Below are 22,944 nucleotides of genomic sequence, written 5' to 3'. Positions count from 1 at the left end.
TAAAATGTCTTTCCCTGTTTTAAATGCTGCATTAACAGTGCAGTCCTAACCTCCTGACCAGCCTTGTTGGGAATAGGTTGGTGGAGTTGTCCTTCTGATGGGCTTGTCTGGCCTGACCCCATTCGGGTTTGCTCTGCCCCATATCCATCTTTTTGCTTAAAAATCCACTTTGGAGTTTAAAAGCCTTTGGTAAGATTGTGTTTTTGCAAGCCTTGCCATTTAAACTGGCAGTTTAAAGGCTGTCAGCCCTAGGAGTTTAATTGTCTTGGCACATTTTTGTGGTTTGACATCCTGCTGTAACAAATCTGTGCTTTTCCTCAAAATGAACTATAGCAGTCTTGAAGTTCATAATGTTTGGTTAACATGGAATTCAGACACTTTGTGTGTGTGTCTTTTTAAAAATTCCCCCATGTTGTGGTTGAGTCTTTTTCTTCTGTCCTTTCAATTAAGATATGTTGTATTTAATCACAGTAGGGTATTGTTTGGTGGTTCCCTATAATTAATGGCTAAGGCTGCTGAAGTGTGTAATTAGGCTTTTTATCTATTCATTCTGTATCTCTGGCCTACAATGAGCAAGAGCAAAGTCATAAGCAAAATGACTGGGTTATAAAAAAAAAAAGTCAGAGATTATGGTCAAACTGGATAATGGGGTTTCTTCCATTCAGTGAAAAGCTTTGTGTACAGTACATACAACCAGAAGTATTTCCTTTTATGAAACTCTTCCAGAGAAAATAATGGTATCCTTTTGGGACACTTTATTATGTCAGATATGGAAGAAAGGGGATGCGGATGGCACTGTGGGTTAAACCACTGAGCCTAGGGCTTGCCAATCAGAAGGTCAGCGGTTCAAATCCCCACGACGGGGTGAGCTCCCGTTGCTCGGTCCCTGCTCCTGCCAATCTAGAAGTTCAAAAGCACGTCAAAGTTGCGTACGCCAGCTCCCTCATCCAATAAAGCGAGATGAGCACCGCAACCCCAGAGTCGTCCGCGACTGGACCTAATGGTCAGGGGTCCCTTTACCTTTACCTTTTATGGAAGAAAGAAAGGATTAATGAATGGATGCAGCAGTTGAATCAGTGGTTTTGCAAATGAGATCTCTCCTGTCCCTTCATGTGTACACAGCTTTAAGAAACTGGTCAATGGTTTTCAGAGGCACTGATGGAAAAGACAAATAAAAATCCTATTGAAATTCAGAGGCATGGATGCATTTATGCTTGTTGAAGGACCAAATGTTACCATATTTCATGAGATTCCCTCTTGCAACAGTTTTCCTGCCCCTTTGCACATATTTTTATTTTAGCTTTTATCTTTTATTTATTTATTTAATTTATTTATTCTATTCCTTTATAAATGAAAATCTTTCAATGAAATACAGTGGTACCTCGGGTTACATACGCTTCAGGTTACAGACTCCGCTAACCCAGAAATAGTGCTTCAGGTTAAGAACTTTGCTTCAGGATAAGAACAGAAATCGTGCTCCGGCGGCACGGCGGCAGCAGGAGGCCCTATTAGCTAAAGTGATGCTTCAGGTTAAGAACAGTTTCAGGTTCAGAACGGACCTCCGGAACAAATTAAGTACTTAACCTGAGGTACCACTGTATCAGTTAACACCCCCCACCACTTTTGGCCCTAATAGGGCTTTCCAGAGCCAATAAAATCTATTTTAAGCAGATGAAGACTGTCATAATTTCCCTCAAACTCTTTCCCCACACAGCCTGCAAAATGATAATCTGAAGATCAGAACCAGAGTTTACATTTGGGCCTTGTCTTGATAAATAATCCAGATATTCATTTCAACAGACTCTTTAGAGCTTTGTTGCTTTGCTTTATGTTAAAGATAGGTATTATGTTTTCACCTAAGGTAGTAAAGTAAGGCTCATAGAAATAACTCAGTGAGAGAGGCTAACATTCAAAAGAATGACATATGAGATGAAATTAAATATATTAAGGAGTCTGCCTCCTTGAAAAGCATCCCTCTCCTTCCTGAAAAGGGGCAAAACATGTTTTTTTTTTTCATTCTTGAGTAGTAAAACTGTTTATCTGCAGCTCCAAAAGAATCTGCAGATGGAGACCCCCCACATGAGAACAAAGTCCCCGGTCACTGGAATGTAATACTAGAAAAACAAATACTACAAAGGCTAGTAACAGGAGGATGTCTTTCTAGCTTGTTTTTGTGTGACCATCTTGGCTCCTGGAGAAAGGGGGTCCCCAAAACATGTGTAGCAGCTGGATCCCTTTGTACTGAATTTCACTCTGTTTAGCCAGATGTCTTCCCAACAGTGACGAAAAAACAGAGCTCTTATTCTAATAAGCCAGGAAACAGAAAAGTGTGTCAAGTGAAAGGAGGCCCATTGTCTCCCATCTGATATTTATTAAACGTTGTTTAAGTCAGCAATGAGAAATGTGCAACATGCGGAAGTGACCCCGACTCTCTGGTATGTTCAACCAGTGACAAAAGTCTGGGAGCAGCTCAGCATTAAAGCCATGTGCTCAGATTGCATAACAGAGTGTGCAAACCATGGGACAATAATAACAAATGAAAATCTGATGCAGACTAAGCTCGGTTCTGCATGACTTAATGTATGACCTCTAAACAAAACAATGTATACAATACTAGTCTAACAAGATGTCAAAAAGCTCTTAAGAATAAGATGATTCTTGCACACTTCTTTTTTCATGCAGAAAAGTTTATTTTAATATCAGTTAAAAGAAAAGCACCCTTGTTAAAAGAAAAGCACCTTTTATCACATATGATAAAAATGAATAGATCTGCTTTTTGAAATGCTGCAGTTTTGTTAGCTGTGTTCAGATGACATTTAAAGCTAAGGTTTGGCATTGCAAGAATGAGCCTAGCCTTCCCTCGCCACCCCCAGATTTATCCAGTGCTCCCTGCTGCAAGGAAGAGATCAGAAGGTTCCAAGTTACGTTTCAGATTAAATGCAAATTTAGAGTTGTCATCAGAGTCCTATAGTGTAGCTAACTTTAACTATGGTTAGTGAAAACAAGCTAGCTTCATAAAGTTCAATTTGAAGTTGCCTGGTTTTTCGTAATCATAGTTAAAATTAACCACGGTTTGTTTGGATTTGGATGACATTTGTCATGTGGTTCATAAAAACTGTGGTTCATAAAAACAAAAAGCAAAGTGAAAGTTTCCAAACCCATCCTTACCACAGGGAAAAGGCGAGTGCACAAGTCCAGTAAGGAAGCTTGGCTCATTCTAAAGAATAGTGTAGCATTATGCTTGAACCCCACTGGCTTTCCACTAGCTTTCCACTAGTGCGAGGGTTCTTAAACTGTGGTCTGTGCACAACTGGTAGACCATTAGTTTTGTTCAAGTGTTCCACAGCATTTCTGTAGCTGAAGAGGAGTTGAAGATAGGAGGTGGCACACCTATCAGATTAAATATTTGTTTTTATTTTTAGTTGCCTTTTGTTTCTTTGAATTAGTAAGAAAACTAGAAGAAATAAAAGAATCAATAAAATACAACAGGGAGGAAAATCATTATTTCATCTGCCAAGACCCTCAGCAACTTCAGGTGATCCCTGGGCAAGAAGGCTTGGGAGCTACTGCACTGGGGCCTTCATGGAGCAAAAATGGTTCCACAGTTCTGCTGTTTTTCTAACGGAAACCTCCAGAGAGCATCAGATCTTATTGAAAGTATCCTGGGAATGCTTACTGCCATGGTCCAGGACACAGACGTGAAAATTTAAAAGCTTAACAGAATAAAAATGTAAAACACCTGAAAAGCATTCAGGGTGAAAAGGCCTATACATGAAAAATGATGACATAGAGTTAGATGTAAACTCTTCATTTTCTTTTCCAGGCATTCAAGAAGGAACACAATGCACCAAGTGTAAAAGCAACTGGGCACTGAAGTTTTCCATCATACTGTTGTATATATTATGTGCCTTGTTAACAATAACAGTAGCCATTCTTGGATACAAAGGTATGTATCACATCTATAACAGCTGCCTTTTGAGTAGGAATCCAAGAAAAAGGGATGAAAGGAAATATTTATAAATAAAAGGATTTTTCAGATTCAGTATGATATGATTTCAGAAAAGGCTAATCTGATATATATTTCAGTATTAGAACTGTTATTTTCAAAGTCTTATTAATATACATTCATCCCGATCTATACATATTTACTTGTAAATAAGAGCCTGTTTATGCAGTTGCAACATCCAGAAATTCTGTACATATAGCAGGCTATTAGGGAATGTGTACCATCTGGATAAGGATCACAGAAATTAGGATTATATGTATATGTCCCAGGCCACATGTTATTTCACATGTATGGTGAACTGCACACAAACAGTCCTTGAAATCCTACCAAATACAGAATTTCCAGCCTTAGACTATGTTGATTACCAGGGAACTGACTTTCATGTAAGTGTGCTTTGGAAAAGGAATGTAAACTTTGGGAGAGAACAAAATTCTTTGTATGGAAGAGGTTCCATTGGGAACTCTAGAGACTAGAGACTAGGGCCCTGCGGGACCTGACATCTTTCCGCAGGGCCTGCAAGACAGAGCTGTTCCACCAGGCCTTTGGTCAGGGTGCAGCCTGACCCCCTCCTCTGGCAATCTGCACAGAATTTTGCTTAATGGTTGCCATCAATTTGATTTTAATTAATTTTATAATGAATGTTTTTAGAATGCTGGATTATTTTGATTGTTGTTAGCCGCCCTGAGCCCAGCTTCAGCTGGGGAGGGCGGGATATAAATAAATTATTATTATTATTATTATTATTATTATTATTATTATTATTATTAACTCCATCCAAGTAAATTCCTCTTTATCAACCTTCATGAGGATGGAGCCTTCATTCCCAAACAAATATATTGTAATGTAATTCCTGGAGATATTTTGTCCTAAGGAATTTTGTGATCGTGAAACTTCTGGTAGCAATTGGCTGGGCCACTGAGAGAATGAAATTGTCAACAATATTTAAGTGTGGGGTTTTTTTAACCCCACACAATATCAAATGTTTGGGGTGGATAAAAACTTTTAAACACTTGTTTTTTCTTGGTGCCATTTCAGGATATTTGGCAACAGAGACAAAGCTTCCTATGGTGGTGCCAAGACTCTAGAATTGAAATGGGGGAAGTCAAGATCTCTAATTAGTTTATGCCAACTCTGTTTAATGGTGTTGTCCTTTTGAATTATTGCTAAGATACTGTTTTTATTGTTCCAGTTGTAGAAAAAATGGACAATGTTACTGGAGGGATGGAAAATTCACATAAAAGATATGCTGAGAAACTCACAACAGTGGAGGGTGACCTGAAAAAATTGGGTAATTCATATGCAAACAAAAGCAGTATGTTAATTATTGTTTAGTTTATTGACTGATCAGATTTCCTTGTCAGTTTGTTGTTGTTTAGTCATTTAGTCATGTCCGACTCTCCGTGACCCCATGGACCAGAGCACGCCAGTCTTCCACTGCCTCCTGCAGTTTGGTCAAACTCATGCTGGTAGCTTCGAGAACTGATCAGATTTCCTTGTCAGTTAATTAGTACTTAAACCCTATTCAAGAGCAGTGGTGTTGGTTTTTCAATGGAGAAACCTATATTGTTGGAACTATTCCCAGAAGGGAGGAAATATTTTGTCCCTAATCCCTTGAAGAAATCCAGCTTGTCCCATGCATAGGGATGGAAGAGAAATCAAATTCAGTTCACATTTAAAGATGAACCTTACGCAGTTTGCATTTTCCAAAAGAATTCACAAACTGAAAGCTAGCCATCCTTCAAAGTTTGCACTTCTAAGAATTTTGCAATGCCGTTCTGCAGGCAATGCCATTCTCCATGAGATTCATTCATGTGTACTCTAGTGAAAATTAGGACCTCTTATGGCACTAGTGGCACTTAAGTGCACCATTGCGTTTTATGTTAAAGAAAAAGGAACTATCAGGTTATGTTGTCTTAAAGGAAAAGGAGCCATTATTCTGTTCTTCTAGAGTTAAAAATCAGCCATATGCCAAAATATCTTTGGTTTGTTTCATCCGTTGAATTAACAAAGAAGCAAACTCTATTAGAGCAAAGTTCCTCTGCTAAATAATAAGCTACAAAATCACCCCTGAATTATTATATTTTTGCTCTCCTTTTTTTTTTTTTTTTTTTTAGATTACCAAGCTGCAGAGAAAGCTGTGAGCACCAACACAGAGCTTTCAAGCTTCAAGGCTGACATTCTGGCCCTCCGCCAACAGCTTCATGAGATTTCAGAGAAAACAGCAAAGAACAAAGATACACTGGAGAAGTTGCAGGAGTCTGGGAACATGTTAGATGAGCGGCAGAGCCAAATGAAAGGTGTTTTGGATAGCAACTCTTTCATGATTTTAAGTGTCAACAAAACTCTCCAAGCTTACAATGGCTACATCAACGACCTTCAGAAAGACACGAGTAACATTCAGACAAGTTTGCAAAGTCAAATGCACTCACATAACATAGTCATCATGAATCTGAACAATCTCAATCAGACCCAAGTTCAGCAAAGAGATCTTATTAGTGCTTTGCAGAGATCTGTGGATGATACAAGTCAAGCTATCCAAAGGATCAAAAGCGACTTTCAAAACCTTCAGCAGGTTGCCCTCCAAGCACGGAAGGACACAGACTGGCTCAAAGAGAAAGTGCAGAATTTGCAGACATTAGCAGCCAATAACTCAGCTTTGGCCAAAGCTAATAATGATACACTTGAGGATATGAGCAGTCAGCTTAGCTCATTCAGTGGACAGATGGAGAACATCACCACTATTGCACAAGCCAATGAACAAAGTTTGAAGGAGCTCCAAGAACGCCATAAAGAATATGAAAATGGAACATCTGCCAAGTTTAGCCAGCAAGAAGACCGATTTCAAAACTTTGAGAAAGATATTGTCAACATCATTAGTAATATTAGCTACACGGCTCATCACTTGCGGACACTAACTAGCAACCTCAACGATGTCCGGACAACATGCACAGATACTCTTAGTAAACATACAGACGAGCTGACTTTTATGAACAACACATTAGCTAATATTCGCCTGGATGCAACTGCTCTCAGAATGCAACAGGACGTGATGAGGACAAGATTAGATATTGAAGTATCCAATTTATCTGTAGTAATGGAAGAAATGAAGTTGGTAGATTCTAAACATGGCCAGCTCATTAAGAATTTCACAATACTACAAGGTGAGAAATGTCTCAGATAATCCACTGTACATAGTGCCAAGATACTGACTAGTAATGTTTGTTTTTCCCTGCAATGTTAATATCATCATAAATCATGGCCATGGATGCTAGTGCAAGTGGGTAGTACGGCTCACTCAGCCAAGGCTGTACAATTACTGTTGTGCCAGAAGCCACAATATTTCTGTGCCCCTCTGTGCATTGCTTAGGAAGCACTTGTTCTTTGTGGTACTACATCTTGAACTTTCCAATCTGGTGCTATCTGAATTTCTGGGACTGAACTACTGAAGGGTCCTTACTTTTCCTTAACACTAATTTGGCCAATGGTTCTGCACCTAAATATTCTGTAGTATGGCTGCATGTGCTTGTTTGATATCCTACGATGTTCTAAATTGTACTTGCCTTTTAACTATGAACCACCACCTTGATTAACTTGGCTACAGAATGAATACATGGTGTCTGTTTCATAGAGTGCATAAATGCCTTCTTATAAAAGACAGTTTCTGCTTTCTGCATGTCTGCCTGTGTTCTCTGCAAGTTTGCTGTTGGTCTGAGTAGCCGAAAAGGAAATAGTGCTACATATGCATGAAAATGGCTGTATATTTTATGCCCAATCTGTTAAATTTGACATAAAGTGTCAAAGAGAGGTCAAATCTGTGAGATAGGACGTAAAACTTTAATCACTGGGGATTCAAAGCATTTTTATTTTTGAGGTGATTTTTAACTCAGTATATTTCTGTGTTAGGGAATGAAATAGTAAATGTTATGCCCTCTCCTCTAAGTGGTTAGTTAAAGATAATTACTCAATTAAACGCTTTTCAAGTTCTACTGTAGGATTTCAAAAAGTTGGAAGATGTGCAATGCCAAGAAATACCAAGAAACACAAACAAAATCCCAAATGATATGGGATGTCTGTACTTGGGGGCAGGGGGTGATTAATGCTAAATACACATTTTCTGAACAAAGTCAAATAAAAAAGTCAATGAAAAGCAGCAGAAGGGAAAGTTGGGCATTACTGACTGCCGAAACATGCATAAAGGACATTGGGAAAAAAGTTAATACTTTGATAATGTAGAACTACTTTTCACGTTAAATGCAGGAATTATTGGTATGTGGCACTAGATGAGATATAGTATATATATGCTATTGTGGTGGATTTTGAAGCACAATTATGTGGAAGCCCACATGTGGAAGTATTTCAAAATTTAATATAAATTGTGGATTAGTTTCCACTCACAGAAATAAATGTAAGAAGAAATAAGTATTTTCATCAATTAATGTTGACCAGTTGATCTTGACCTTCCTAACTTAATTTGCAGTTTAATATTCCCAACAATTACCTATCCTCTTGCATTTGCCTGTAATTGAAATTTTGTACCATCTCAATCAAATCAGTGGCTTTTCTCTATAGGAATTAATTTTTAATACATAATCTAGTAGGTAAAGGAGTGTTTCAGCCCTGAAATACCAATTCCTACTTAGGTGGAAATGAATGAAAAATATTAGTTGCACTGTCCCCAAACAATTCAGTTTTAGAAAAAAGAGTAACAGATAGTTAGTTAATGCTGTGTTCAGAACATTCTGAAATAGCCACTAAAATAAGTTTTTGCTGGTTTTTCATTTGTTCTGATTATCAAGAATTTGATAGGTATCGACTATGTATCCATTTGTTAACTCAGGCATACCTCCTGACATGCAGTATGTGTGCTATTATACCATAGGCAGACCTTAAACACAAAAAATATGGCCCAAAGCTAACCAAGTTTTATCCTCCTTCTTTAGTAATGGAACTGGGGATCATCAGGACTGACAAAAGGAAGTACATCTTCACACGGCATAGAATTAGAGAATTCATTGCTACATGATGTACTCGAAGGAAACCAACATAGATGGCTTCAAAGGGGGATTAGACAAATCCATTGAGGATGAGACTATTTAATGTCTCCTAGTCATGATGGCTATATGCTACCTCTAGTATCAGAGGCAATCTGTCTCTGAATACCAGTTCCTGGGAATCATGTCCCAGGCCGCTGTGAGAACAGGACCCTAGACTAGACAGGCCTTTGGTCTTACCAGCAGGGCTTTTCTCATGCTCCTAAACCTGTTCCAGTCTCTTTGCCCACATACATATACACAGTCCTTGGTACTGTGATACAGCAATCCAGTGTTTTTACTGTAATTTAATTTTAATATATTGAACTGCCATATTAACTTTGCCCTCACGTTCAAATTATTTCAGGACCTCCAGGCCCGAGAGGTCCCAAGGGGGACCGAGGGCCCCAAGGTCCTACCGGCCTTACTGGGCCCAAAGGACAAAAAGGAGAAAAAGGTGAACCAGGACCACCAGGACCTCAAGGTGAAAAGGGACCGATTGGACCAGCCGGACCACCGGGTGAAAAAGGCGGGAAAGGTTCCAGAGGTTCACCTGGATCCAAAGGCCAGAGAGGCTCAACAGGGAAGACTGGTCTGCCAGGACCTAGTGGAGAACCAGGACTACCTGGACCACCTGGCAAAGATGGCCCCCCTGGCCCACAGGGGCCCCCTGGACCTCAAGGTCTACAAGGAATTGTTGGGGAGCCAGGAATACCTGGTCCACGTGGGTTGCCTGGTCTGCCTGGCGCACCTGGAATGCGTGGACTGCAGGGCCAACCTGGACCTCCTGGCCCACCAGGTCCAGGAATACCGGTGGCACTACAAAGCGAGGCTAATGGTAAGCTCTTTGCTCACATACATCTCTACCGGTCTGTCTGTGTCTCAAAGTGACTTATAGTCAAACTGTATCTGATTTGCCCTTTATACTTGTCAGAAAATATATTTAAAAGCCGGATTGTTAGAAAGATATGACTGCAGCTCTATGAATGGAAATGCCATTCAAATTATATTCTGGAGTCGGTATTGTTTGTCAAATTGATTGGATCCTAAATTGTGGAATTTCACTGTACTACAATACAGTGGTGTCCAGACATTTAGGAACTGATCACATCAATTCAGGTATTTATGGGGGCCCAATTTTCTATCGCTCACTGGCTGAACAAAAGTGTTCCATGTTTCAGGTTGTCCTGTTTACTGGAAGAATTTTTCGGGCAATTGTTACTACTTTTCATCGGAAAGAGCCATTTTTGAAGACGCAAAGGCTTTCTGTGAAGAAAAATCATCACATTTGGTTTTTATAAACAGTAAAGAGGAGCAGGTATAAACCACATCTGATACTCTGACAACTAGAGGTGGAACCTCAGCAACATGGCTATCAAAATATTGGTGGGGGACAGCAGGGGTTATTACATAGTTTCAGTTTTCCAACAGTTCCAACTCCAAACTCAGTAACGGCCTATTTGCACAAAAGAGCGACGCAGGGAATTTCATGGCTGTTGCTGATAAAGAGTACTAGTAACTTCCTTTAAAAGTGTCGACAATGTTTGTTTTTAGGGCCAAGCTACATGGAGCTGTGCTTCATCTCCTGAATTTTTCTTTTAGTGAATTGATTAGACGTTGCCATTTGTTCAAAGCAGCATCAGTGAGTGAGGAAGTATCACTCTTTCCCATCATACTATTTTCCCCAGTCAAAATTCTGCCCTATCCGTTGCATTATTGGCCCCAGAGGGGAAAATAATACCTTTTGCTTTCTAGACAGTTGTCAGTGTGACACCTGTGTGATATGCACCCAAAGATCCTCTCTGGTGCCCACACAGTGCTGCTCCCCCAAAACCTCCCACCTTTGAAATTAGGCTTGAAAAGATAATTCTTTTGTAGCTAATTGAAGGCTTTTTATCCAGCCTAACTGCTGGTGAAGGGGAAAGCGGGTATTCACGTGTGTGTGCCTGCATGCGAGCATTGTTGCAGTGTGTGCATGGTGCTCACAATAGTTCATCCAGTTTGCAAATGTGCCCATGGGCACAAAAAAGTTGGCGACCCCTCTACTAGCTTGACTGAGAGTGTGGAGGTTGATGTTGATTGGAAAAACAGCACCAAGAAAATGTGTTGAACATACCCTACCCTTTCCCTCCTGCTGCTTTTTACCAACTGGCAGACCTCTTCCTCATGGCTATAGTTCACTAAAAAGAAACAGAGGAGAGGTGAGAATCACCCATGGATCTCGCAAGACATGTAGCTCGACTCTATAAGGGTGCTTGCTAATAGGCAATTGTCTGAAGCAAAAGTGGTCACTGTTTAATTAATATTTATGATAACTATACTTTGATAATTAATAGGTTATAAGCAATGGAACTCAAAACCACAAGTAGTCAACTTAGAATAAAAGGGACTCGGGGGACTTTTATGCCCAAAGACTTTACATGTTTTGAGATATGGAATAACGCAACCAGTACTTTCTTCTGTACACAGCAATGGCTAAAAAAACAGGTTGTTGCAAAAGGCAGCTTCTGGATTGGCCTCACGGACTCAGTGAAAGAAGATGAATGGCGATGGCTGGATGGAACCTTACCAGAATATATGTACGTGTAGGAAGGATATGAATTGTTCTTTGCTTTTGCTACTGTTCTTGCTATTGGATTTTTTATTTGTCACCATGCAGACAAGATGTTGCAGATGGGAAAGATTGCTGCAACCCTCTGAAGAAATGCTTTGCCATGAAATGTTGTTATCTTTTGCTCTTCTATACTCAGGCTTTCTCTCTGTTGTATTCACAAGGTTTTGTTTTCTTGCCAAAAAAGAAGATGGATCATTGAGTAAAAGAATCATAGAACCATAATAAGCCAAGTTTGTTATGGAATTTTATTGCAAACTGGGGATAGAGTAATCACAGATATATTTTTTCTTGGACTCATCCTTCATTTTTTAATAATTTGTATTACAACTGCCCATAAAGAGAGGCCATCATGTTACAGGAAAATATTCTCTCTTATTTTCATTGAAACTTACTAGAAGATCAAACTGAGCAAGCTCCTTTTAAACTGTAATCAGGGTGTTCAATGTTTCATTTAGGGCCAATGTTGGATCACAGAAACTGAAATCTGTTGTTCCCACCAAGTGAATTAATGCCTGTCTCCTTCAGTCACAATCTGTCTAACATTTGGCACTTTGTTAAGGATGTAACACAAAATTGGCTAGTGCTGTCTTATCTTGATGAAACCCCCAGTTACGTAACTGAAATCACCTTCCTAAAACAAGCATAACTCAACATGAAGTTAAATTTTGAATTCTCAGTGTTCTAGATCTTTGAAGATTTAGTATTCAATCTTTGAGAGCAAATGGCTATGTGAAGTCAACAAAGGTGATACCTCTAAATTCACATTATGTCTCAACACATCCTGAGCCCTTCGTATCTTTCTATGAATGCTATGTGTATATAAATATTAGAACATAGTATCCTTCCACTTCTCTTTAACCCCGTCAGGTTAGCAGGCTTTTTATTGAATTTTCAAAAAAGAAGCAAAAACAGTCAAATAATACAAGCTAAATTAGAATAAATCAAGTCCAGACCAAATCAGTGGTTAGACATCCAAGCAAATAGATTTGTATGAAGAGCCTATATATTAGGGAACTTCCTATCTTTATTGTGTTTATGGAAAGTCACCTTCTCATCTGCTGCCAGTTGAGTCATGTCCTCTGTCCACAGTATGATGGGGAGGGGGGCAGGTGGAACAGACTGCTGCTTCCAGTATTGAAGCATTAGACATTTATCCACAATGAGTGCCTTTAGAAGCAGTTAAATTATCCTTCAATAGAATATTAACATCTATAAATCAGTGAACTATGCTTGAGGTGTGCCATATCTGGATAGAAGGGCAGGGGAAAGTATATTTTAGTTTATAAATTATAAATATGCTGTGCTTGATTCTAATACAAAGGGCTCACATTTCTCAGAATCTGCCATAGTATGTGGGGATAAAGTATATAGGGCTGTATAGTGGGAGTTTGCTTGCATATTGCATGGGAGGTAAGGAAGTGGACATGATAATACAGCCCAAGTCACATAAAAACAAAATATGAAAGAAGTTTAAATATGAGAGGTTTGAAACTGTACCTAACTTGCAGGTTCACCGACAGAAAGCCAGCCAGGCAGGCAGAGCTGCTCCTACTTTGTATTAAGCCACAGATTGAAACTCTCTTCATTTTTAGTATAGAGTGCAATTTAGGGAAGTACACTTGCTGTTTATCATCTGAAATCTGGGAGGGTCTGATTTTATCTGAATCCAAATTTCCATTTTATTTCTCTCTCTTTCAAACACAGAAGGCATAGACCCATGTGACTTTATGCAGCACCTCTGAACTTTTCCCAATGTTTATCTTATGTTGTATTTTACATGTTCCTTTGTGATCTAAACACCAACAGTCACTTCAGCTAAATGTAATTGTTTTTTTCTAGAAAACTTGGTGCCTTCCCAAAATGTCACTCAGACTCCATGAGCTGGACAAGCATGTTCTTGAATCCTCATATTATTTAGCTTTGGGTGCTGTGCCATCCACTTCAGCCAGCAACCACAGCCCTGCCCTTAATAAGCTGTTTCTTCAACACAGATGATCCTTTAAAATCCTGAGATTGGCAGCACATTCCATTTAATAAATCAAGTGATTTGGGGCCCATCATGTAAAATTTTCAGCGGAATACTAACTTACTCTGTAAAGGCTAAAGGACTTGTTAGGATTTTTTGTTCATTTCCAATCTGCAATGTATTTTGCTACGCAAACAGTATATTTTTCTTCCAAAGGTGCAACAGAGGGTTGGAGAAACATAGGGAGAAAAGCCGTCTTTGTCAAAGTGTTGGCTGGTTAACTGTGAATATGCCTTGGGTTTATGGTATTTCAAAATTCTTATTTTCTGCTTCTTTCCGTGTATTGGATAACAAGAAACTACCAGTTTGCTTTGATTTGGGGATGCAAATGCAAACCCAGCAGGAAGACATCCTTATGTCACAGTAGCTTATCTGCAGCTGCAGAGGAAGCAGCTAAATGCTGCCCCATGACTACTCCGCCCCCTTCTTCTGCATCCTTGTCCATCCCCAAATCAGAACAAAGTTCATTGGACTAATTTTAGGTCTCTGAGCTTCGGCAGCTTGTTGAATTGATTCTCTTCTCTGCAGCCCAGATGTTTTCCATTTCCAGGAAGAGTCATGCATTGTTTGTTATAAGGAGTATGTTTTCTGCTCAGAACAGACTGTCGTTGGTTTGTTTTTGTCTTTCTTATTCTCATCTGTCCCAGTATCACATGATGGTTTGCTATTTGTTTTACGGAATGATCTATTTTCTGTTTTGTTGAAAGAAACTGGAGCGCTGGACAACCCGATAACTGGAAGCATGGCCATGGACCTGGGGAAGATTGTGCTGGGTTAATCCATGCTGGGCTTTGGAACGACTTTCACTGTGAAGATGTTAACAGTTTTATTTGTGAGCAGGAGATGGACAAAGGTATGCTAGAACCTTGACTAGGATCAATTCTCATTTGCTACAAGGGCCAAACCCCAAGCCAAGTTTAAACAGTTGGAAAAAGAGGGGACCCAGTCCTCTATGCATATGACTAGTTGGTTGGAAGCCTTAGAAGAGGATTGCAATTCAACCCAGTCATGTACAGATCAAAGCTTATTTCTAGTTCAGTTTCTATTGTTCAAGCCATTGAGGTTTTAAGGTGCTGGCAGGAATCCAGAGACTGTACAGCCCCTCTAGTCCCCCTCCCACACTTTGGAAATATGAGCTCCATGTATCTTGCACAGTTCGTGTCCAAAAATATACCCCCCTCTTCACGAAGCAAAATCTATACAATAGATTTCTCTTTCCAAGTTACCACATAAGGACACCTTGTTGCATGTTCAGGATTCAGAAATACAAGTATAGCTTTAGCCACAACAACCTGGGGTATATACCGTCCACAAGATTCAGTTTCAATACCAGAAGGCACAGATTCAGTATAAAGTGCTTTGAAGGCTGTTCAGTTCAGTCCAAATCCCAGTACAGTAAACTGAATTGTATTTCCCATTCACCATTATTGAAAAATTAAAAAATAGTTGCAACTTTTGGAAAGAATTAGATGAAATTTTCAGACATAATAGCCTCTCCTGAATGGATAAAGTCCAATGAATTGCATTTTTTCCAGGTTTTGTGTTTTGTTTTTGTGTTGGGCATCTTTACGTTTGCTTTGTAGAAGAAACAAATGTTAATTTTTTTGTAACTTTTGGGCAGAATTTGATCAAATTTGCATGCCATTAGCCTCTTCTTAGGTGATGAATTCTGCTCTTAGCCTATTGCTTTTTTAAAAAAACAGATATTATGTTTATAGCACTTTAATGCATTATTTTTTCCTTTCCTGCTTTAGCTGAAGCTCTGGGATTGTAATAGGCTGTGAACCTTATAAGAGACACAAATGAGTGAGATTTCCTGAATGATGAAGTATCCTCTGGGACAGAACCATCACCCAACCAAAAGGGGGAGCACTGAGAACATTGATGAAAAAAATTCATCAGCACAATTCGTCCGCCTTATCTTCTAATTTTTCAGGGGCTTTACAACGTTGCACAAATGCGTCAATTGGAAATACAATTGGACTAAACCAGCTATAGATCCTCTTCAACCACAAAACATACAGATGCTGAAGATTTATAAAACAATGGACTATGCCAAGATGACTACAAATCATGACTTTTCCACAGGAGGAAAAAAAGATACAAACCTACTGTGTAAACACAATAGCCACTTGCTAAAATCCCAAATACTGGCAAATTATATAAATATACATTTATAAATATATATAAATTTTATATATAAATATATATAGGCCAATTCTGATCAGTAATATAGAATATACTTTTAAAATTTTTGTATTTTTGTACAAAATATTTGCTTACTACAATGGTCTTTTTAACTGACTTTTTATATAAATATAGTACACAGAAGCCAAAGAAAATAGCAGTGATACTACTTATAATTCACTAGAAATGATTGTCAGGTATAAGTCTCATCAGTTTAAAACACAGTTTTTAGATAAATATATATGCCAGATAAATTACCCTAGTTTAATAACTTTTGAAGTTGACTGTAGGTGGCATTTGCCGTATTTTAGCAGTCATCACCAATCTGGTGCCTTTCGCATGTTTGGGGGCATAGCAGTGCTGCAAAACATCTGGATGCCACCGCATTGGCTAAGCATAGAGCAAGTTGTGATCCCAAAGATAGATATGATGCGGTTGTCTAATACCATTTTTCTGATTTGGTTCCATTTCATGTGATGGAATGACTGCAAGATATGCAGAGTAAACCATGTACAGATGGGAGCCTAACAACTGCTACAATGCTGTCTTCAAAGAAGTGGTGTCACCAATGAGTGCAGAGGCCAGAACTCAGTAGCGGAGCAGATTCTTTGCATGCAGAAGGCCTCAGGCTTAGTCTCTAGTATTTCCAAGTCAAAGGATCAGTAGATAGTGATGGGGATGACCTCTGCTAAAGACCTTGGACAACTACTTATACTGGGCCAGATGGACAAATAGTCTCAACTGTTTTAAGGCAGATTCCTACATTCCTGGTATCTCCTTCCTATCTAGAAGGTTTGTGTTGCCAAGAACTCAACTGTAATACAGACAAATGGAAACGTAAAGCCAAACTAGACAGTTCATGTAGTTCAATGTGTGTAACTTGTCCTCAATGTCTTTTCGGTCGGTCGGTTGGTTGGTTGGTTGGTTGGTTGGTTGGCTTACCCCCAAAATATTTGAGAGGAGCTAATGGGCAATGGAACAACAGTACCCTTTCCTTTTTAGCCATGTTTCCGCTCCAATCAATTCCTCCAAGCTGCACCTCTTTTCTTGGCAGGGAAGAATTGCGTCTTACGGGATAGATTAAGTGCCTCCTTTCCCAGTGCTGCTCCTCTGCTACTTGACAACCATTCCAAAAAGGGTTTGAGTGCTGTTGTCTTTTAAAGACACTGAAGAGAACTTACATGCATCTGCTTCTAGTTTGGTCCTCAGCTGGCACAAATGCTGGCATTAAGACTTCCTGTGCAAGCATAATGTTCAGGAATGAATTTTGCTTCAAGTAAATTTTGTGCTCAAAATAAATGACATGTCGCACATTTTGACCTTCATGAGAGTTATGTGAGGTTTATGCATGGATAGCACCATCCAACTGTTTGTGTGTGTTTAGATTTGCTAGGAATGGCTTGTGATTACTTCTGTTGAAAGTTCACAGCACCTAAAAGGGATTCCTTTAGTCATGCAGCAAGCAAACTGATCATGTGCAGAAGCAAATGCAGATCACAAGTTTGACATCATATCTAGACAAAGGAGGACAGAAGACATGGCTCGTTCCAGAAGGAGTCTCTAGCCAGAATAAGTCTTCAACCATTCCTTGTCATGGTCCTTTTTCCATTCATTTGGGAAGCTATTACATTCTGCACTCTGTAATCATGCCAACCAAGATAAACAATGAAAAACAATGTGTAACTGTGAAACCAGAATACCAGAATGCTTTGGCTTCTTTACACAAACAATTCAATATTCATGGCATAGCAGACAAGACTAGCCATTCTAAAAATCACTTACTGCACCATACCTACCTTTCAGTCTCCTGCCTGACCACTGTTCTGCCATGTCTTTGCTGTGCCTGATCAATCATGACAAGTCACAGGGCTCACAAAATATTTACACTATTAGTTTTTTAAAATATTTCAAGGAATATATTTAAGAGTAGAAGGAAGTTCAGAACAGCTTGCAAGAGGCCCTTTCTCTGAGAAATTGTTCCTTCAGTCAAGCCTGCAGTTACTGTTTCCTAGAGATTGGTGCCATCTGTTCCCACACAGATCTGACCAGTTCTGTATGATGCAGCTGATAAATCTGCAGACAATTCACACAGGGCCACATGAGTTGAGCTGACACTGCATGAGTTGAGCACATGCTGAAGTGATCATGTGCTCAATGTACGATTTTAGCAGATTTGTGGTACCATGGGAAATGTCAAATGAATGCAAGGTAGCTACATACTGAAACCATAATACAGAATGCAAGGTAGGTACATACAGAAGCCCTTTGGCCTCTGCCATACTTTATAAAGGCCAACTCCACCCTTTTCAACACACTAATTATTCACATGAGAGCCTATTCCCCAAACCTCTCAGTACCTGTACATGGGGATTTACAGTACTGTCAGTCAGTTCTAGCCTCCAGTTTCATTGCCCCACTTTTTGTTGTGTGAATGACCGTGTCACACAAGCACCACCTTTTTATATGATATCCCAGTCACTCAAATCCAGTGAAGATGGCATAACTGACTGATGCATGGTGTCAATCCAGGTGAGCACATAAGCAGTAGGACTTGGAGCTATCATGGAGTTACTGATTGAATATGGCTGCCATTTGCTGAGAAAACAGGTAAATTTGGAGCACTTTGGAACACCACTTTAGTAATCACAAACATGTTCTTCCTCTTTCAAGTGCACATCAGTAAATTTTTCAGCAAGCTGCTACCAGCATCACGTGTGTGTGTGTGTGTGTGTGTGTGTGTGTGTGTGTGTGAGAGAGAGAGAGAGAGAGAGAGAGAGAGAGAGAGAGAATGAATTGTTGTGGAGGTGGGATGATTAACAAAATAAATTCTCCTGGCAAACTGGGAATATCCCCTCACTCATCCAAGTTTAGGATTTTCCACCATTCTTCAGCAGTTTCTTTTTCTTTGAGAAAAATAAGTGGCTCACGTAAATGTAAACAAGGTTTAATAACAGGTAGGTAGCCATGTTGGTCTGCCGTAGTCGAAACAAAATAAAAAAAAATCCTTCCAGTAGCACCTTAGAGACCAACTAAGTTTGTTATTGGTATGAGCATGGACACGAAAGCTCATACCAATAACATACTTAGTTGGTCTCTAAGGTGCTACTGGAAGGATTTTTTAATTTTGTTTCAAGCTTTAATAATAAACTGAGAGAAAACTCTAACAAGATAACATAATGAGAGAAACTAAAACAACATCATGGGGCAGGTCTGAGGCAAGAAATGAGAAGAGGCAGTTGATCCCTCTTAACTGACATTCATAACTGAACACACACTGAAGGAAGGGACTGATTCTGGAGCAAAACACAAGCCCCACCCACCAGATACCAAGCACTCTACTATTCAAATTAGGCCCCAGTGTTTTTCTTACAATAACAACATGTTATTATAGTATCCCTAGAAGTATGATGGAAGCCTTCCAGGGATAATTGCAAACATCTCCATGTAATGATTACAATACCTTGGCCTTACCGTAGAGTAGGGTACAGACAAATTATTTTGGAGAAACAACTTTATGCTTTCTCTGTCCCCAAAGAGCTATCAGTGTCTCCAGATTCTCCTAATTGCATTTGGCTCTGTGTGTTTTGGTTCACCTTGTGTCTGTATGAACCAAATACATTACAGTATTTTGGATGATTTCACTGATGTGATCACATTAACAAAGTTGAAAAACTTAAACGTTTATACTCATTGAGAGCAAGGGCAAAGTATGCAATCAGTCTAAAATACACAATGAAATGCAGAAATTCCATAGTAAAGTTACTGAAGACTGTTTTGTTTATGTACCAGTTGGAATTCAGTATTAATAAGGCTGCAAATGCCTTATGCTAAAGAATGTGTGTTTTTGTAACTCTTGCTAGAAACCAGAAGGCAATTACTTAAAGAACTACAAAAATCTGTCAGTCATTTCACAATTAATTAGAGTGTCAAATTACTTGGAAGACGAGGCTTTTAAAAAACTGAATCCCTTCATTTGCCATAAAAAAATCTTCCATTTCTCTTTATGTAATAAAAATGTAAGAATGTCATTGTGAAGTGCTCCCCATTGAAGGATTTGTGGTACATCACAATCTTGGATTTGCATGAAGTTAGGGCAGGATAAGGGAGCAAAAGTGAAGGCAGTGGGTGGTGGTTTAAAGCAACAGAAGTTAGAGTAATGCATGGATGGAGGAAATGGAGAGGGGAAATGGCAGTTTTATACAAAGGCAGACACTTGAATAGAGCAAGGATGGAGGGTAACTAAGAAAAGGTGCCTATTTTAAACACCTGCAGAAGTTTGAGTAGAGCAAGCAGGGGGTGGTACTGGGGGGGGAGAGGCGCTTTAAAACAAGGTACTTCAGGTTAAGAACTTAATTCGTTCTGGAGGTCCGTTCTTAACCTGAAAGTGTTTTTAACCTGAGGTACTATTTCTGGGTTAGCGGAGTCTGTAACCTGAAGCGTCTGTAACCCGATGTACCACTGTACAGCAAGAAGGAAGTTTGGAAAAAACTCAATTTGATAACTTGTTGGTCTTAGCTCCTGATTTAGAAGATAAACCTCTCCTCTCTTCTGTCTTTTCTGATATCTGTATTTCCTCTTTTCTTTGCACCCTAGGCATTCTGTTTTAGGAACAGGGGTAGAGTAGGTACAGGATGGGTGGGGGGAACTGTAATCAGATTGATTATTTATTTAAACCTATTTGAAAATAACAGTAGAAGTAATAAAATGCTATTTGCAATGTTGCATAGCAGATGACAATCTGCGTAACACATGATGATAAGCCTAAAGGGACAGGTCTTTTTTCTTCAAAAGCAATTTTTATGGTGATATGGCTTTTTCTCATAAGATATTAACTACCGTACATGGTGTAAATCAAAGCATAAAACATATTCATGCTAACTAGAAATCAGGTTACTATAGTGTGGCTTGTCAAGTATTCTTATTGTCTTTAAAGATAAACGGCTTTCCTTTGCACTATTCTCGCATGACCACTTTGGAAATACCGAGTAAGCTGCTTAAACTAATCAGGTGATCTCTTATGCATAATCCAGTCAAAGCAGAATGTGGTGGTAGAATTGAGAGTCAGTGTGGGCAAGAGATTTTGGAAAACAAATGTTCTATGTCATTTTCTGAGGGGAATAAATGTAAAAAAATGAAATGAAAAGGATGCCTAAATGAAAGCCTCATAAAGGGTTAAAAGAATAACTATGGGCCAAGATCCATAATTAGCTGTATAGTGTGTATGCCAAGCAAAACTAAGGAAACTGGATTTTCTTTGATATCCATGAAGTAAAACCTCCCAGCCTATGGATGTACATACAATGGATTCCTAAAAACCTCTATTGTATAATGGGGTAGGGGGACAGGCTGAAATAAAACATGTGTTGTTGTTCTTGTTATTGTTGTTTTTAACAGCCAGCCTACTTTGAGTTTCAGCAGAAAAAGCAAACTGGAAGTCACTATTATACAAGTTCTGAAACAAAAATTTTCAAGGGATTGGCCCTTTTTAATGCATTTGGCCAGTTTTTGCACACTTTCATTTTTTGCTTTGGTTTATTTAAGCAGGCAACAAAATACAAGACCTTAGCGGGCCACCGTATATGGATTGGGCTTGGTAGCTCACAAGCTTATGTAGGGCTGTATTAGTCATTGTTCAGCTTAACAGAAGCATGGGTCAACCCTCATTTTCCTGGAAGAGTACAACTGGCATATTAGGTGTAACTGATAAAATACACTCTTGTTACAGCCAATGAAGCCTCAAGCACTCTCTCTGTGTTGCATTTGGACCATACTTGTTTTCGGTACAATTAAATATTTCTGTTTCGAAGATATTTTGGACTCTTCTTGGAAAGAACCACCTATTATACAGTTTTAATAATTTTTATTTGCTGGCACTGCCATCCTATCTGCCTTTCGCCAAACTAAACATTAGGCTTTTTTAAAGAAGCCGCTCTTAAGTGACTTTGGTTACATGGTATCCGTGGTTTCATGTAACGTGGATTCCTTCTGATTTTCAAAGTTGTGGTTTTACACATGAAGGTTTTTAATTTAGGCATATTCTACTACGGTGATGCCTTCGAGTTTAAAGCACACTTGCTATCCAAGAAAAATTATTTCCTGTTTATCGTAAGGTGGGTGGACCAATGCAGGAAATGACTCATGAAAAACTGGGAATGGCTAGGCTAGCTTGTTTTAACTGAATTAGATTCTTACTTATCTGAACAGCAAACATACTTTGTCAGAGTGGAATAAGAACAGTAGAAGGAGAAGCAGCTTCGTTATAAAGCACGAGAGGGATGAGGAAGCAAACACGTTTTCAACTGAGCTTGCTTAGGACATTCCCTAGGATTAGTAAGTACAGAAAAATACTTCCAAATAAAACATGCCCTTTACTAATTTGAAAATGTACCAGCTGTGCTGAAACAGAACCAACGTGACCTCTACTTTGGATCACTGATGCAGTCAAAATGCCTTGCAAGTTTCTAGCACATCAAGCCCAAGCTGGAAAACAGAAGTCAAACAGTACATGCATGTTTTCTGGGTCAGTTCTGACACCTACTGGCACAATAACCAGTTGCACGAACGCTGTTACAAATAAGTACACTTAACAAACTGTTCTTATGCCAGGAAGTGGAAAAGTAAATAAAATCAGAACATCTTTGATGTACAGTTATCCAAAGGAATAGTATTTCTTTGATCCATTCATTCCGTTTTTTAAAAAATAAACACACACTATTTTTTCAGCTAGCCAACTGGAATAACAACAACAAAGTTTATTGGTATGCATAAAAACAAGTGACTCAGTCAAGTCCAAGTGCATTTTTTTCCTTTGAGCAAGCCTCCTGCAAATCATCACAGCACAGTTCCCAGTCAAGTGGGGGAGGGGAGATAATTGCCTTGTGACAGGACCTTTTGTCAATATTGCTTTCCATGATTCTGGCCTGTTTCATTTCCCAATTCTTACCCATTTTACTTGCCTGCTTTTCATAGCAAATGAAATTGGCAAAGCTCCTAGGTGTCTGCTGCAGAACTCAATAGTGCATATGCTTCTAAAACTTAATTTGCGGCCTTTGTGGACTTTTCCCTAAAGCTCCTAGCGGGG

The 22,944-nt window shown here is 39.2% G+C and overlaps 1 protein-coding gene across 2 annotated transcripts in view; it reads left to right on the top strand.

Annotated features, from left to right (window-relative positions):
- Positions 1 to 15,964, top strand: part of COLEC12 (collectin subfamily member 12) — a 73,257-nt gene extending 57,293 nt beyond the window's left edge. Inside the window, exons 3-10 of one of the 2 annotated variants that reach the window (XM_081918075.1) lie at positions 3,824 to 3,946; positions 5,196 to 5,294; positions 6,121 to 7,167; positions 9,404 to 9,874; positions 10,218 to 10,354; positions 11,506 to 11,615; positions 14,384 to 14,529; positions 15,431 to 15,964. In XM_081918075.1, coding sequence (XP_081774201.1) covers positions 3,824 to 3,946; positions 5,196 to 5,294; positions 6,121 to 7,167; positions 9,404 to 9,874; positions 10,218 to 10,354; positions 11,506 to 11,615; positions 14,384 to 14,529; positions 15,431 to 15,450 — 2,153 coding nt within the window. In that variant the 3' untranslated portion in view covers positions 15,451 to 15,964. The remainder of the gene's footprint in view (positions 1 to 3,823; positions 3,947 to 5,195; positions 5,295 to 6,120; positions 7,168 to 9,403; positions 9,875 to 10,217; positions 10,355 to 11,505; positions 11,616 to 14,383; positions 14,530 to 15,430) is intronic. The other variant, XR_014170127.1, reaches the window with a different exon arrangement.
- The last annotated feature ends 6,980 nt before the right edge of the window (positions 15,965 to 22,944 follow it).

Source organism: Podarcis melisellensis (genome assembly GCF_964234715.1).
Source record: "Podarcis melisellensis genome assembly, chromosome: 7".
Taxonomy (NCBI): Eukaryota; Metazoa; Chordata; class Lepidosauria; order Squamata; family Lacertidae; genus Podarcis; species Podarcis melisellensis.
The sequence above is the reverse complement of the archived record's forward strand: the minus strand, read 5'-3'. Positions and strand labels throughout refer to the sequence as shown.